The sequence below is a fragment of the Tamandua tetradactyla genome, chromosome 2 (assembly GCF_023851605.1).
Source record: "Tamandua tetradactyla isolate mTamTet1 chromosome 2, mTamTet1.pri, whole genome shotgun sequence".
Lineage (NCBI taxonomy): Eukaryota > Metazoa > Chordata > Mammalia > Pilosa > Myrmecophagidae > Tamandua > Tamandua tetradactyla.
In genome coordinates this window covers 164,052,954-164,071,184 of record NC_135328.1, presented here as the reverse complement: position 1 = coordinate 164,071,184, position 18,231 = coordinate 164,052,954, and the positions used below count along the sequence as shown (strand labels likewise).

At 40.3% G+C, this 18,231-nt stretch overlaps 1 protein-coding gene across 1 annotated transcript in view; it reads right to left on the bottom strand.

Moving 5' to 3' along the window:
* The window catches only part of C8B (complement C8 beta chain), a 46,054-nt gene extending 45,683 nt beyond the window's left edge, over positions 1-371 (bottom strand). Inside the window, exon 1 of the mRNA XM_077149517.1 lies at positions 173-371. Coding sequence (XP_077005632.1) covers positions 173-264 — 92 coding nt within the window. The 5' untranslated portion in view covers positions 265-371. The remainder of the gene's footprint in view (positions 1-172) is intronic.
* Between the last annotated feature and the right edge of the window lie 17,860 nt (positions 372-18,231).

Genomic DNA, 18,231 nt, shown 5'->3' with positions numbered 1-18,231 from the left:
TAATACTTCGAAGACAGTTGTTGATATTATTTTTATTAATTAGATGCATGCAAATTGTTTCGAGAGATGTTCCTCATTCAACAGGCTTGTGACAAAGAGACAGCCAACATTATGTGGCATTACATTCCTTGTCATATTACTGATCAGGGAATCATTCGTAACCATCACTTACCTGGAGCCAGGCAAACTGAGACAACCCAGGGCAGCAGAGAGAAGAAACAGCTCTGCTGGTGACCGCCAAGCCCGCGTCCTAGATGGCATCATTTTCTCTCCGTGACTGGAGATCTAGCTGAGGGTTCTAGATGCATGAAAGGCGTGCTCAGTGAATGCCACGGTCAGCTTCTGCCCCCTCAGAGCAAACAGTGCAGTAAAGTAAACAGAAAGCGCCCAGTGGCAGAAAGCTCCTTAGACTTTGCACAGATGGAAAATTCACCTGTGTTTCTGGCAGCCAATGAGAATGACGGAAAACTCTGCAGCCACTTGGTTTTTGTTTATATCAGCCCAGAGAAAAGCAGCCCAGAGAAAAGACTGCGCGGCAGTAATAGGTATGGGCTCTGGATGCATACTGCCTGGGTTCATATCATTTCTCTGTCACTTTATAGCTTTGGGACCTGGGGCAAAATCACTTTACCTCTGAGCCTCAGTTTCCTCAGCTGCAGAATAGTAAGAGTTAATTAAGCTAATATAAGTAATGTGCTTAGAGCTGTCCTATGTTGAGCATGCAGACATGTGAGCTATATTGCTAAGCAGAAAACAGGGTTTGGAGTCTGGCAGGCCTAGGTTTGAATTCAGTTTTGCTTCTTTCTAGTCATGTGATTTTAAGCAAGTCAGCAAGAGACTGTAGAGCTCTAGAGCCCATTTTCCTGAGTTCAAATTCTCCTGTGTAATTCTAGAGCTATATGACTTGTGGTAAATTACTAGCCCTCTCCGGGCCTGAGTTTGAACAATGCTTGCCCCTACTATATACTCCCTCTATAAATGAGATATTTGCACTAAATGGCTCTGGTTTTTATCCTCATATTTAAAATTAGAAAGCCTAATACTCCAGGTTGGGAGAGTCAGATGAGATACTAAATGTGAAAACCCTTCATAAATAGGCATTATAAAAATAATAATACACTAAGCGAATAATTACCCAAATATGCTATTATATAACTTATTAGAATTTCATTATCTTTAGAGGGAAACATAACTTCCTTGGCCTGTTGGAAGGTGTAACATACCATTGGCATACGTAATTTAATATTTGTGTCTAATATTTGCTAGCAACCAGAAGGAACCTGAAAGGAACTCAATAAATACTTTTGCCCTCCCCTTATCACCTTCCCTACATCCAAGGTCAGAGAAGTCCCCTGTCTTTTCTCTAGGGTTAAATACAGCTAAGACAGGTGTCAGGCATGTAGGGTGAGTCTAACTTGTTTTATTTAAGCCCCATAGAGCTCTTTGCTGCCATCCTTTCATTGTTCTGAATAGTTGACAGATTTCTGTGTCATCTCAACATGGTCTCACCGTTAAACTGGATTAAAGGAAAATGCCACATTTGGATTCTCTTACCATGGCATAATCTAAGAAATGTTCACCTCTATACCTCTAGAAATAATTACTAGATTGCCCAAGACTGATGTAGGATGGGCATTTTCATGTTTTCATTTCCAGCTTGGACATACTGTGTGTCTCAGCTCCGAATCCTAACATGAGGCTGTACTTACGTTGCCTGTGCTGAGGCAGACAGGAGTTTGTTGTGAGAGCAGCACTGTGCAGACTCCACGGTAATATGCAAATGACAGAGACTTTCAAACTGACCCTCCTGAAAACCACTGCTGACTCCCCAGAATCGACACATTGAAGTCTAAACTCCACTAAACTGGCCATTCATAAAGGGCCGCATATATACATGGCGGATGACCATCCTTTCACTGTTGAGACTACAGGTGTAGGTGAGGGAGGGACCTAGGAGGGGAGAAGCAGCTGGCAATTTGAGGGTAGGCTAACAGAAAGCAAGACTGGGTTTGACTTCCTTTCAACAAGTTACCCAATTTCTCTAAAACTTCATTTCCTTCTCTGTAAAATGGGTATAATAATTCCTTAGTACCTACTTTATAAGATTGTTTTAAGGTTTGAATGTGTAAAAACATTAAACCCTTAAACTCTTTCCTGATGCAAGTCTGGGTATTTTTGTTAGTATTGTTTTCATTTATTTTATTTAAAGTTACAAAAGCATGTCCAGTTATATTTGGTTTTGCAATTGTTCCTCCCTCTGTTTCACAAAAACAATAAAACCCACATTGTCTAAAAATTGCTGTGTTTAATGAAATGGATCCAGTCCTTTTTGGAGAACAGAAAAGAATGGAGCCAGTATGTGTTTATAACATTTCCAAGGAGACTGTCTCTTTTCCTGAATTGGTTTTAGTGAAAGGTTGGTGGCTAATTGAGTGACTTCAGTTGGCTGTTTCTCACCCTAGCCCTCTAATTGAAGTGGAATTGGGGTATCATGGAGACATCTGTGCACATTGTACCTATGTCCTCTCTATTCTCAGCTCTACAATCTCTACCCCTGCTGGTTCAGCCCCTGCCATTATCATTATTATCATTATCATTATTATTATTGTTGTCAGTATTATTTTAAATATTTTTATCAAGATATCTCCACACACATATAGTACATTCAAAGTACACAATCAATGGCTCCCAATATCATCACATAGTTGTATATTCATCACAATGATCATTTTTAGAACATTTGTATCACTCCAGAAAAATAAAAAAAAACTCATACATCTCATACCCTTGCCCCCTCCCTCTCATTGACCACTAGTATTGCAATACACTCATTTTTTACCCCTTATCCCACCACCCCCCATATTTATTTATTTTTTGTCCTTATTTTTTCACTCATCTGTCCATACCCTGGATAAAAGGAGCATCAGACACAAGGTTTTCACAATCACACAGTCACACTGTAAAATCTATATAGTTATACAATCGTCTTCAAGAATCAAGGCTACTGGAATACAGTTCAACAGTTTCAGGTACTTCCCTCTAGCCACCCCAATACATCATAAACTAAAAAGGGATATCTAAATAATGCATAAGAATAACCTCCAGGATAACCTCTCAACTCTGAAATTGTTCAGCCACTGAAACTTTGCTTTGTCTTATTTCTCTCTTCCCTCTTTTGGCCAAGAAAACTTTCTCAATCCCATGATGCCAGGTCCCAGCTCATCCTGGGAGTCCTGTCCCACATAGCCAGGGAGATTTACATCCCTGGGAGTCATGTTCCACCTAGTAGGGAGGGCAGTGAGTTCACCTGCCTAGTTAGCTTAGAGAGAGAGAGAGAGGCCACATCTGAGCAACAAAAGAGGATCTCTGGGGCATAATCATAAGTAGGCTTAGCTTCTTTGCAGGAATAAGTATCATAGGGGTGAACCCCAAGATAAGACTCAGCCTACTGAATTGGTTGTTTCCACTGCTTGAGAGAATATTAGGAATTCCCCAGATAAGGAAGTTTAATATTTCCTCCTTTCTCCCCAGTCCAAGGGAAATTTGCAAATACTTTTTAATTCTCTGCTCAAATTACTCTGGGATGTATTGGGCCTCACACTAACCTATACAAACTAACAGGCTCTCATGCCCTATTCAAGATTCTATGTAAAAGTTTGGGTACTTTTAAATGCTATCCTAGCTCCCCTCCTTCCATGGCTGCCTGAGTAGCTGGGCTAGGGGTTGGCGATGTAAGGAAGGAAGGCAACGGATGGACAGGTCTAGAGAACAGGTGTCCCTCACATTAATTGTGCTCATAACACAGAATACAAGCTCTGCTGTCAGATCTCACTGATTGCCTTCTGGTTGTCATTAGTCCATGCACAAGACACCAACTTACCATCGTTCCAAAGTACACAGTCGACCTGAACTTCGGCATGAATGATTGTGGTAGTTAATCATTTGTACACAAGCAGAAAATCGTGTTCGCATGTAAGAGAAGCCCAAATCCTACTACTTAGGGCTCCTTTCCACCTCCTCACCCTGACGTACTCATGGAGGCACGTGAACATTTTAGAGAAGGCAGTTACAGGAATGAACCATGTGCTTGCTTACCTCCGGATTTTTACATATGCTGTTTCCTCTGCCTAGAATATGAGCCACTTGGCTAACATCTACTCATTACTTAGGTTTTATACCAACGTCACTTTCTCAAGAAAGCCTTCCCAACGGACTCCCCAGGGTTCTTTGCTTCCAGACACCAATAGGTCTCCTGGAATGCTAACCTCACAGCGCCCCCTGGTGGCTCGACAGAGAAGATGACAGCCTTAGGCTGCAAAGATAACAATTCACATGATTTCTCGTGGGCAGTTCTTAGCAATTTCACAGCGTTTCCCATGTATCATCCTGTTTGATTTTGTCAATAAGCTGTCAAGCTAGGTACCATTTTTCTATACTCTGAGATGGGAAAACTTAAAGTCTCTTTGCAAAGGTTCTGAAGCTGGGAAGTAGCAAGTCTATCACTAGATACAAGTTTTATTCTGACTCCTAAATTCCTGTTCTTCCTTTTAGGAAGTACCAAGAATTAATTAGGTCTACCACAATTTTTACATCTCACCAATGTTCTTATTAAGAGTCAACACTCTCTTCCCTGACTGTAAGAATGCTTTTTAAATTGATCATGTCTCCACCCAGCCTTTATATGAAGAATTCACAACTCTAGGTCTATGGATATGCTAACAGTTTGTTGTTTTCCCAGACTTTGATAAAAAAAAAGTTTTCTCACTGGCTTTCCAGCCTCCATTCAGTTCCAAAGACAATGTTGTGTGTTTTGGATTTTCATTATGGCAGCACCCATTCCTGGTACCTGTTTTTGTATTAGCTAGCTTTTGCTGCACAATAAATGACCCCCAAATTTAGTAGCATAAAAAATAATCATTCATTGGCTCACAGTTCTGTGGGTCATCAAGCAGAGCTGGGCTAAGTTGGGTAGTTCTGCTTATCTTGCCTGGGTTTTTTCATGTCATCTTGTCAGCTGGTGGGTATAGGATAGCCTTACCCCACTGGCTTGATGATTCATTCTGTCTGTCAGTTAGTGCTGGCTGTTAGTTGGAGTGATGGGGTGGCTGGGTTACATGTCTCCAAATAGACTAACTCAGTCTTCTTCACATGTTGATCTTATGATTCGAAAGAGCAGCTAGAGAGGATAAACCTCAGTGCACAAGTGATTTGCAAGTTTGTGCTTACATTATGTTTCTCAATGCCCCATTGGCTAAAGTAATGCCCCTTTGGCCAAATCTAAATTCAAGAGATGAAGAAACAGACTATCCCTTTTGATGGGAGGAGAAGAGAATCATGTGGCAAAGGTGCATATACAAGGATGTAAAGAAATTTGCATACATTTAAAAATGTACCACGGACATGTGTACTGTGTTCATGCTTAGCCAGTTAAACTCCAGTGTCCCTCCTCTAGGTTGGTGATTTTGGAAACCATCTGTTGAGATTACAGTGTCTTATGGTGGAGGGAGCTTGCATCTCTGAGCCACTACTCTGGATGAAGGAGAGTCTCTGCTGACCTACAAAGGATTTTATGGGTGATAATGAAACATGTGTCATGCTAGGCCATTGATATTTCATGACTTATATGAGAATCTACCTTATGCTGACTGATATATTCTTACACTGTGTACAAGGTGTGATGTGCATGGACATTTTCCTGGGGGAAAAGTTTGTAGCTTTCCTCAGATTCTCAAAAAGATCCATCAGTCTAAGGAAGTAAAAACAGAGACACAAAAACAAAAACACAAATTTTCTCAAGAGACACAACTTCTTCAGTTCACAAAATTACTTGTGGTCCATTTGGAGGGGATAAGGAGTTGTCCAAAGTATTGAAGGAGTCAGACAAATCTAGATTAACATTTCAGTAAAGCTAATAAATGGAAGATAAAATTTTCTACAAACCCCTTAAACTTTCTGAGCAGTAGTTTCCTTTGTTTATAATGAGGGCTTACTGAAATCACGACTCAATAATAATTTAATGAAGAGTCTACTAGATGCCAGGCACAATGCCAGTTGTCTGGGTATGAAGATGCAACAGACCTTCCATATAAGAGCTCAAGGCTAGTGAGAGGGACAGACGCAGTAATGCAACACAGTAAAACAGTGTGAAAAGTGCAGTGACAGAGATCTGTATGGTGTACTTTGCAGGTCTGCAAGACACATTTGCGTGAGTGTGCATGTGCGTGTATGTGTGGTGTGTAGGTTGATTGGGAAAGGTTTCTTAGAAGCAGTGCTGTTTGAGCTGACCCTTAAAGGTTGAATAGGAAGTAGAAATGTGAGATATCTCAGCATTTGCAAGGGACAATAAACCATTCAGTGTTTTCAGTGCTGTCAGGGCATAGAGTTCAGCATGAAACCAGAGAGGCAGGCAGGAGCCATATCTTGGAGGAGCTGATGGGCATTGCTAATGATATGGATTTCTTCCCAAGTGCAAGGGGAAACTATTGTAGGGTGTTAGGAGGGGAATGAAGGGGGCAGCTTCCTTTGTCAGGGAGGTTATTCTTGCTGCAATGTATAGCATGGATTACGGGAGGCAAATTGGAGTAGAGAGACCCGTCTGGTGGCTGTTACAATGATCCATGGAGAGCTGAATGAGAGCAGGGTTAGTGGGGGTGTGGAAGGAGGGCATAAATATAATATCTGTCTTATGTTGTTGAAAGAAGTACATAATACTATTTATGAAGGGCTTTGTAAAATATGCAGCTCTGCACAAAGGTGGGATTATTTTACTGAGATTATGTTTCTCCGTTAAGGAAGGTGTATTAAGCCCCCAGGGCTGAGCCTGGCAGCTGTTCAGAGAAGCACCACTCTTTACACCACCCGTTCGCCTTCCTCATCATTCACAGTCCTGTGGATTAAAGTGCACAGGCTTATCCACTTGGCAGTGAATCCCCTGTCTTTCGGGCACATCTTCCCCAGATCCTGGAGGACAGGTTTTATTTCCTTCCTATTGTTCAAGAGTCTGAGCTCCACAGTTTTCACTGTAGGCTTTCCCTTGAGGCCTCGGGCACTGGCTTAAAAGAACCCCTAATAGAACGTGGTGACAATACATCACCGTGGTGACGGAACTCCTTATCCAGGACACTGGATTATTATTGTCACCACCGTGGTTCCAAACTACATCACAAAGAAGTGTGGGTGGACTGAGTGGGCAGAAAGGTCTTTGGAGGATTATCTGGGGCAAAACAAAACCCAACTGAGTAAAGGAAATGGGTCTCTTCCCAATTAGAAAAATAAGATTGAAAAAAAAAAATAGAAGGTAATAGTAGCCAGCAAAACTAATGGAGGGTTTCATCCCTCTGTGCCAAAAGAGTTAGCAGTTCACTGATCCTGCACTGCCCTCCTTTTAGGCACCCGGCTACAGTGCATTTCCCAGTTTCCCTTGCAACTCTGTGGTCATGCGATTAAAGTCTGTTAGTGGAATAGAGGGAGAGGTGATGTGGCCCACATAAAAGCCTCTTACACGCCTCTTTTCTCCCACCTGCTAGCTTGTGTGGATGCCCAGGTTGATTTAGGAAGCCACCTGTTGAAGCTCCAGAGCTGCCTGGAGCAGAATTTCCCATAACCCCTGCTGATTACACAATGTATGCGTAAGTAATAAACTTCCATTGGGTTAAGCTGCTAATATTATTTTCTATAATTTTCTATTATTGTGGCTAGCGTTACCTAAACTTCCTGCTTCCTGTAATCCCCATCCCTGTCTCATGCATTCAGCAAACATTCACTGAAGAGGAGTCATGGATTGAAAACAGTTATCTAAGTAGCCAATGTTTATGACCCAGGTCTGGTGGTGGCAGAAAGGTAGCATCTGTGTCTCAGAGAAGGTCACTGTCTATTCCAGGGTTTTAGGTTTGTTTGTATAATAGAGGACACAGAATACCCATACATGTTTGTCCTTTGTGTTGACGTATATGGGTATTCTGTGTCTTCTATTATAAAAATATCCATCTGTAGAGTAGAGATAAGGATTTCTCTGTAGATGTACACAAGTGCCTTCTAGTGTGCATGGTCTATAAAGTATGCATAAGCATTTTTCCATGAGTGTAAGAAGGAAAAGGTAGATGCAGGACATCATGTGTATGCCAGATAAGGTCAGAAAAAAGTAGAAAGTGTATGAAGAATAGCTGATTAGCACAGACACTCCCTGGAATAACCAGGTAGACAGAAGAGGCCAGCAGTATGTTGCAAAGTGAGGGATGAGCCGGAGAGCTGAGAGGAGAGCTGACTTTGTAGTCTTTCTCTCCATCCTTCGGGAGAGGCTTGCTGTGTACAATGGGAAGACTGGAGAGATAGTCCTTTAGTCCTACTTGACTTGGTGCTAGTGATTTTGGGTGTGGATGGGACACACTGCTTGGCTCCTGGTCCCTGGCCAGATTTTCTGTTGGACAGAACTCAGCAGTATTTGTGAGGAGGAGGAAGAAAAAAGAAACACTAGAAGACAAGTGAGACATGACTGTAATCAAAGTCACGCTTGCAGTGGAGATCCCAAATCAGGAAAGTGAACATGAAGAGGCAGCTGTCTGTAGGATTTGCAAGTGGGCAAGGTGGATGGTTCACAGGTCACGCAGTGGTTCTCAGTGTGTACACAGGCTACATGCTCAATACTGGAGGCACGGTACAGCATCATTTCTATTAAAGACTTTTTGGGTTCCCAAAATCTTAGGATATTTTACTAACTTCATGATACTCATTGACATTATGGGCACAGGTAACATCACAACTTCAACTCAGAACAATAAATTTTGACAAATGTTATACAAACACACACACATGCATATATACTGATAACTGTGTTTCTTAATAAAATATTAAAAGTACTCATTTTCTACTTCAGATTCTTCCAGGAATGCTAGAAATGTGTGAGGAGGGAAAATGGGATTCCAGCTGGCAATGTGCCATGAAACTAATGACCTAAGGGGCTTTAAGCAACTCAGTGGATTAGGTAGTTGCATTGATTTTGTGGATTAACTCTGGCAAATGGTGGAATTCCAGCTACCTTGTTCATTTGTTCATTCACTCACTACAGCATCAAGTCCAAAGTCCTTAACCGGGCAAATAAATGATTTCTCAATCTGTATGCTTCAGCTGCTCTTACCAATTCATTTATTTATTCAAAAATATATGTTTAGACATTAACAACTAAAGCCAGTAGATGATCCTGGACTGGATCTAATAATGGAGGAGAAAATGCCTAGCCCAAAGGATATTATTGGAATGTACAAGCTCTATATCAATGATAATTTCTTGAGCTTGAAAACTTACTTAAAGCAAATTACATAAGTGAATATCCTTGTTCTTAGGAAAGGCACATGGAAGTATAACTCTTCAAGGAGTCTGATGTATACAACTTCTCTTAAATGATTAGAAAATAGATAGATGGAAAGATACATGGATAGATAGAAGGAATGATACAGAAAATGTGGCAAAATATTAGAAGTTGGTGGATCTGGGTATCTGAGTGGGTGTATGTTGGAGTTCTCCACATGGGGTTTGTATTATTTTTGCAACTATCCTGTAAGCTTGAAATTATTCCAAAATAAAAAGTTTAAATATATATTTCCAACATCTACTATGTACCAGGCCCTGTGCCAAAGTGGAAGATAGAGCAGTAAATATCACCATCAGGTTCCTGCCCTCATGGGTCTCTAGTCTCATAGAGAAAAAACCTCAAGTAATGGCACATATTAATAATTCTCAACTTAGGTAAATGAAGTAGTGAAACCATTTACTTTACTAATTTCATTGAGGATGGGGAATGGCTGGGGAGGTGACTCTGGGAAGTTGCCTTTGGGCTTGTGAAGCCAAAACAAAAGTGTGGCTAAATTCATGAAGAGTAAATTACTGGTGCAAAGTAATCATTACATAGTGTCATGCAATGTCTCCATTATCTGTTGCTGCCATAAGAAATCATCCTTAAAGTTAGTGACTTAAAACATCAACTATTTCCTATTTCTCACAATTCTATAGGCCAAGAATTCGGACAGAACACAGCAGAGATGGGTCATCTCTGTTCTGTATGATGTCTGCTGGAGCTAATCACCAAAGAAGGCTTCTCTACTCACGTGTTGTTCACTCAGCTCAGATGCTTAACACCTTCACAAGTGAAGCAACAACAAGCATTTTGAAGCAGCTTTCCTTGGTAGTCCTCTGATCAGAACTCAAGACTTAAAATGGATTTTGAGAATTGACATGTGTAAGAACTAAGATCTTTCTTCAACTGGTTTTACAACCCCTGACAGATGAAATTAATGTAATCCAGAGATTGGAGCATGAGAGAGAAGAGCAGGGGTGTTCCAGAAGTGGATTGGCAGATATTACAAGCAAAATAAAGCAATGAGAGCCTCATCCTATCTGAACAGAAGTTAGTCCTCTAGCTGAGGAGGATGTCAAATCTGACATCAGAATCCCAGTTTAGCATTTCCAAAGTTTGTAGTATATATTTATGCTTAACTGTGCAGTAAATTAAACATAGGAGATTAGGACAATATTGCATATGTGTTAAAAGAGAAGGCTCTGGAGACAGATGTCTAGTTTTAAAGCAAGTCTCTGTCACTTGTTGGATGTTTGAACTTTCTGCAAATTATTAAATTTTTTTGTTCATAGGATAGTGAAAGTTCTTAGCACTGTGTCATCTGTAGCAGGTATTCAATAAACGGTAACTTTTAATATCATCATTGATATTGTTCTGGTTGCTAATCTCATAATTTCCCATTTATACAGCACCTCCAGTTAGACAACTGACTTGGATGGGCTCCTATATCTGTCTATCTATGTGAAAACTCTGGTGACCAGTGTGGGTAAAACCAGAACAGCTCTCTTTTCAGAAGGGAACATTAATAAGCTTCTTTCTGTGTAGGAGTAGCCTGTGTCCAACCCTGTAGCCAGCACACTTGAGGGAGAGGAAAACCCTGGCCTTGTAAGCTTGGCTACCTGCAAATGGTTGATATACAGCAGAGTCAAAGTCAAGGCTGAACTATCTGGGTATTAAATCATACTGATTGACTATATAGATATATATTCATATGATATTTTAAGAGACGTATGAATATAAATACTATTTTGATTTTTATTCAAAATATTACTCCATAAGCATCTATTTACCGTGAATGAATTAGTCTATTAACTCTGGTTTCCTGTTTAATAATGGTATTGTTAAGGTGTGCCTTAGAGGCTCCCTGTGCCCTGGCAATGGATGTTGGAGATTATCAACTGGCATAAGGGACTCCCCTGTCCCTTCCGAGGGGTAACATGGGGGAATAAGGTAAGTGTACAGGCTCTGCATGGGTGCAAAACTGAGCCTCTGCACTGACTAGCTCCCTAACTTCACTTTTCCTGTCTGTAAAATGTGGCTAAACATATCCACCTCCTAAAGCTGTTGTGAGGACTGGATGAGTTAACATGTTAAAAATGTTTAGAACAATTCCTGGCACAAGGTGAAATACACTCTTAAGCATTATCTGTTTGTCTCAGTTTGCCAGCTCTGCTATGACAAGTACCACACATTGGCTGGCTTATAAAACAGATTTACTGGCTCACAGTTTTGAAGAAGTATAAAATCAAGATCTCAACAGGCCATGTTTCTTCTATAGCCTTCGGGTGCTGATTTGCCACACAATCCTTGGGGTTCCTTTGCCTTGCATCTCTACCTCTATTACATGCCGTGTGTATCCTTGGTCTCATCCTGTGACCTTCTCTGACTGAGTCAGGATTTGCTCTGTCTTTTAAGGATGCCAGGCATGTGGATTAAGGCCCACCATAATTCACTTGGTTTCGCCTAAAGAGGATCTTCAAAGATCCCATTCACAGATAAGTCCACATCTGATCTAATAATAACTTCTTCAAAGGTCTTCTTTAGAAATAGGTTCACACCCATAGAACATGGATTAAGATTTGAACATATTTTTATATGGGGCATGAGTCAACCCCCATCACTTTTATTATTATTCAGCTTTTACATCAAATGTGGGGATTTATCCCCATCCTCAAGTCATTTCTATCTGGAGCATGACTCTGAACTCCAAGGACTTCCTTGAACAAGTCTGGAAAAGGGGCAGAGAGGAGTCCTGCCCGGTGCTCAGAACCCAGTCCTGGCTTTGGCAGAATAGTAAGAGAGGCAGAGCCCTGGGATTTACACTAGAGAATGGGGTTCAGGGCCTATTTTTGTTATTTGCATGCCACCTGTGCATCCTTGGGCAAGTCACCTCTCATTTCTGAGTCTTGGGTCTGCACAGAAAATATGGCAATCACTGTGGAATGGGGTGGGCAGACTTGCTGGGGAAAGTCAGGGTCACCTGAATTCCCAGAAAGACACCCAAAGTAGATGATGAGAGCAGTCAGCTATTAAAAATGGGGCACAAGGACTCAAAGAGGCCAACAGATGGGTTGGCCTATATTGAGGTATTTTCACTGTGAGGGCCCAAGGATCTCTACCCTGCAAATCTAAAGACTTCTGTCCTCAAAGGCTGTCAGAAGGACAAATTGTAAGTGAGTTCCTAGGAGAACTAAATGGCCCTTCATATCAGTCCTGTCTTTTTCACGAAGGCCCATGATGCCTGGGCTTCTAAGTGCTCTAGAATTTTCCCAGACCACTCCAGTCTGATCAACTGCTCCTTCTTGACACCTTCCATTACTCATTACTTTCAAATCCTTGAGTTCAGATACTTGGCTGTCTCTTTGGCACAATGACAATTCTCTGCTAAGATCCTGGCTCCTGGTTTGGGGATTGAGGGACAGCGAAGGAGTGGAAATAATGTGGACACTGGAGTAACATTGGGCTGAGTGAAGTCTATTCTTCACTTATCAGTTATGTGACTTTGGGCAAATTCTTTAGATTCTCTGATCTTCTGTTGACATACTACCCAATAGGGAAGATGGTACTTGTAGGGGAGATTTATGGATTAGAGGCAGTTTATACAATTTCTTACACAATCTTGGTCTTAGCAGGTGTCCAATACACGGAAGCTGCAATTCCTGTTATTCCTGTTACTATTATTATCATCTAGAACCCCCCATCCCTGTCCAGGTCTTGGGAGGAAGGGCAGAAAGGCATAGAATAATGCACCCATGGAGGCTGATCAAAAGTCATTCTATCTTGGGGTATCCTGGGGCCAGAGTTTAATCTTACACTTAGCCAAATCTCAGAATTTTGTACTAAAGCTTGATCAGGATGCTCATCCATGTGCCTTCTCCTGAGCTCTCCAAGCACCCCTCTTTAGCCAGGCGGAAAGAATAACCCCCCAGATCAGTGTTGATTTGAGTTTTCAGCTTCCGCCCAGTTCCACAGGTAACCAAGATGAGGGCTGGCCTCCTCTAAATACTGAATAATGATGACAGTGATAATGACTATTATAGCATAAGTACAATAATAGCAGATTTTTAAAAATGGGCTTATGTTGACCACAAATAGGTATAATCACATACTCTCCAAGGTGCTTCTTAGGCTATCATTTTTCCAAGCAGCTCTGACTCAGTTGCAGAAATATAAATTCTGCTGAACTTTGGGAGAATGGAAAGTGCCCTCTCCTTGGCTGCCTCTCCACTCCCGAATTCTGGGAGTGTTAGTCTCTGTTCATGAAGTGAGCACTAAAGCGAGGGAGACAGAAGCCGAGCTCAGCCGCGGCTGCCTTGCCAGGTTTCTCATCAATATCTGTTGACATTTCCCTGAGTAATCATTCCAGGTACCTCAGTATATTTCTTCATATCACTGGATGGATTACGGGGCTCTATTGATTTTGTAGTTTCATGTGTGAAAGATCTAATCTTAATCCTCTGTTGTTCATTTTCCTTAACCTTTTAATAACATGATAGGGGGGCAACCCACCAGAATGGAAATTCTTTCTCAAGCTTGTTGCCATAAATATATGCCATTGGCTGTTTTATTTTATGAAGGCAACTATTTTTTGAAATAATAATAATGATAAAATTCGTATGGTGCATTGCAGTTTACAAGGCACTTTCCCATATTAACTTATTTAATCCTGATGGCAATCCTGATAGGTTGCCATTATTTTATTTATTTATTCTCAGAGTCTTTCCACAACATGAATTGTTATTATCTGGTGTATCACAGATGAGGAACCTGCATTGCCAAGGTCACATAGCATTTAAAAACAATGTCTGAAGTCTGGGAGAGCTGCACTGAAATCCTCATGCTGTATAACCTTGGACAAGCCACTTAAACTCTCTGACCTTCACTTCTTGCTCTACAAAATGGAATGATGATACTTTTTAGGGATTTCGTAAAGATTAAAGAGTCTCTGGGTAAATCACCTGCACAGTACCTAGGCACCAAAGACAGCAATGAAAGTAAGCTATTCTAAAGTCAAGATGTCAGGCAGGATTGTGGCAATATAAAACATCCTTTGAAAAAACCTCCCCAGAAATTTAGTGAATAAAAGGACAAATCCCATTTGTTTAGAGAGAAGGGCTGGAGAAGGGCTCTGCAAATTCTGAATTGAAGAACCATAAAAATATCAGGTATGAGGATTCTGTCCTGCACTGATAGTCCGTTCTCATTCTTCTTCCCGCCCTTGGTCCCATGCAGCTTGAGAATTGCACAGAGGCAACATGGCCTGGGTCCCTCTGATCATGGCAAAAGAATGTAGAGCAATTCACAGCAGTGAAATTCCATGCACATCCAAGCACAGGGACAAGCTGTGCAGAGTGCTGCATACAAAAGAGTCCCCAGGAATGGGGGTGGGGGTGGGGGTGGGGAGGAGACTGCAATAGAAATGCTTAAAAGAACGGTGTGTTCTTTTCTGAACACAACCAACTTTTCTGAAGTGAATGACCTTTCTGGATTGACCCCATCTAGCTCCCCAGGAAGGCATACCCTAATGGGGGAAAAACTGAAGGAAGAAATGCTTCACACACAAAAAAGTGGAGGATGGTTAAACTGGACTGCTGTAAAATAGGATAGGTTCAGAAGTGAAAAGTGTAAGAAAAATGGGACACTGAGTGAGGAAAAGAATTTAAACAAATCATAGGAGATGGGGAGAAAATTCTGTACAAAAACAAATAGAACAGATCAAGATTTCTGAAGAAGGAATAGAGGGATGGAAGATCTCTCAACTGAGGCAAAACAACTGCACAAAAAGTACAATCTTAAATATTGCACTGCATATCAGGGCAAGACAGATGAAAATGAGCTGAGAAAATCTGAACAGTTAAACAATAAGTTAACTTATTCTAAAAGTCTTGAATAAGTTGGACCAAGCATCAAAGAAGAACCTTGACACAAGCCAATCTATAATAAAACCCTAGACAAGAAGGAAAAATGGATACCAAGAGTTTACTCATCAAGCTACTCAGATGCCTAGACATCAGCAAAAAATTAAAAACTATACTAAGCGACAAGAAGATATGGCTCAGTCAAGGCAACACATGAAAACTTCAAAGGAGACTATGAAGTTGGAGCAATTAATAAAAGATATTAAAAAAAAAACCCTAAATCAATTCAAGGAGATGAAGGAAAATATATAGATAAAAAAATATTAAGACAGTGTGTGAGCATAAAGAAGAATTTGGAAGTATAAAAACAAATATAATTATGGAGATGAAAGGCAAAATAGTAGAAATTAAAAATAAACTATAGGCATGCAATGGCAGATTTGAACAGACAGAAGAAAGAATCAGTGAGCTAGAAGACAGGACAATAGAAACCATACAGTCAGAAGAACAGAAAAGAACAGAAAAAGTTTAGCAGTGTCTCAGGGATTTGAGCAACAGCATGAAGTGCAAAACCATATGCATCATGGGTGTCCCAGCAGGAAAAGAGAAGAGGGTTAGAAAAAATATGTGAGGAAATAATGACCAAAAATTTCCCAACTCTTTTGAAAGACATAAATATACATGTCCAAGAAGGGCAAGTACTCTAAACAGACTACATCCTAATAGACATACTCCAAAGCAGATACTAATCAGAATGTCAAATGTCAAAGAAAAAGAGAGAATTCTCATAGCAGCAAGAGAAAAGCAATTCATCACATACAGGGGGTCTGCTATGATTAATTTCTGACTTCTCATCAGAAATCATGGAGGTGAGAAGCCAGTGGTATGACATATTTAAGGCACTAAAAGAGAAAACTGCTAGCCAAAAATTCCTTATCCAGCAAAACTGTCCTTCAAAAATGAAGGAGTGGGCAGGCCATGGTGGCTTAGCAAGCAGAGTTCTCACCTGACATGCCAGAGACCTGGGTTCATTTCCTGGAGCCTGCCCATGCAAGGAAAAAAAAAAAAATGAAGGAGAGGGCAGGCCATGGTGGCTCAGCAGGCAAAATTCTCATGTGCCATGCCAGAGATCCAGGTTCAATTCCAGTGCCTACCCATGGAAAAAAACAATGGAGAGTTTAAAATATTCACAGACAAACAGAAACTGAGACAGTTCATCAACAAAATATTTGCCTTACAAGAATTATGCAAGTTGAAAGGAAAAGATGAGAGAGTGGCTTAGAGGAGCATGAAAAAATGAAGCCTACCAGTAAGGGTAACTAAAAAGGTAAATGAAAACCCAATAGTATATCTTCAATATACAACTCTACCCTTTAATTCCTATAAGAATCAGAATGCAACTGAACAAGAGAAAGGCATCTTTTCTGATAACAGACATGCAAATTATAAAGTGGTAAAGTGGGATAAAAACAACATACAGAGGTGAAACAGAAGGATATGGGAGCAGAGAATATGTGTAATATTGAAGATACATTGGTGTCTTGTAAAATCGGTAGGTTTTGGATGTAGATTGTGTAATATAAACCCCATGGCAACCACAAAGAAGGTATTAAAAATATATACAGAAACAGAAATGAGAAAGGGAGCAGTCAGATACATCATAAAAGTTAACTATACAGAAAATAAAGTTGTGATGAAGGAAAAGTGAGACAAAAAATGGCATATAAAAACAAAAGTACAAAATGGCTAAAGTAAGTAATACTTTTAGAATACTAGCACTGAATGTAAATGGATTAAATTCTCCAATCAAAAGACACAGTTTTGCAAAATAGATAAGGAAAAGTGTGATCCAACTATATGTTATTTACAGGATACCTATCTTATATCCAAAGACACAAATAGACTGAAAGTGAAAAGATGGAAAAAGATATTTCATGCAAATAGAAAACATGAAAGAGTTGGGGTGGCTGTACTAATAATATTGGACAAAATAGACTTTTAGTCAAAAGCTATCATAAGCAACAAAGAAGGACACTATATATTAATAAATGGGAAAACCCACCAAGAAGAAATAATAATCATCAATATTTATGACCTAACTATAGTGCCCCAAAATACAGCAGCAAAACCAAAGGGCGAAACAGACACCTTTACAATAGTAGTTGGAGACTTCAATACACCATCCTCGTCAATAGATAGAACATCTAGATAGAGGATTAATAAGGAAACAGGGAACTTGAATAATATGATAAATGAACTAGACCTAAGAGACATATACGGAACACTGCAATACAGGATATACGTTCTTCTCAAGTGCACATGGAACATTCCCCAGGATAGACCACATGTGGGGCACAAAACAAGCCTCAATAAATTTAGAAAGATTGAAGTCATATAAAGAGTCTTCTTTGACCATAATGGAATGAAGATGGATATCAATAACAGGAGAAGAACTGAAAAATTCACAAATTTATGGAAGCTAAACACTCTTTTAAGTAATCAGTGAGTCAAAGAAGAAATTGCAAGAGAAATCAGTAATATCTTCAGATGAATGAAAATGAGAGCAGAACATAGTGAAACATATGGGGGAGGTTTTAGAAAAATATGGTGGAGGAGGAAGCTTCAGGACTCAGTTCTCCCATAAAAACAACTATTAAACAGACAGGAACTGTCTGAAATAATTATTTTGAAATCCCACAGTCAAAACACTGTACAAAATCCAGGGAATAGTGAGAGGAAGAGACTAGCAAATTATGGTAAAGAACAATAAATTGCTCTCTCTGTGTGGTGGCTACCAGCTTTCACTTTCACTCTCATGGCAAGCTGCCATGGGTTCCATTCCCTGGCTAGCTGCTGGTGACAGAAAGGGACATAAAAATCTTCTTCCCCAAGAACAGGGATAGGCATGGCTGAATTTTTTGATCAGCAAATTCAGATCACTGGGTCCCAACTCTGAGGGCGGCCATTGTTTCAACCCACCCTGCACAGAGAAGAGATATGGAGAATTAAAGACACAGTGCTTCC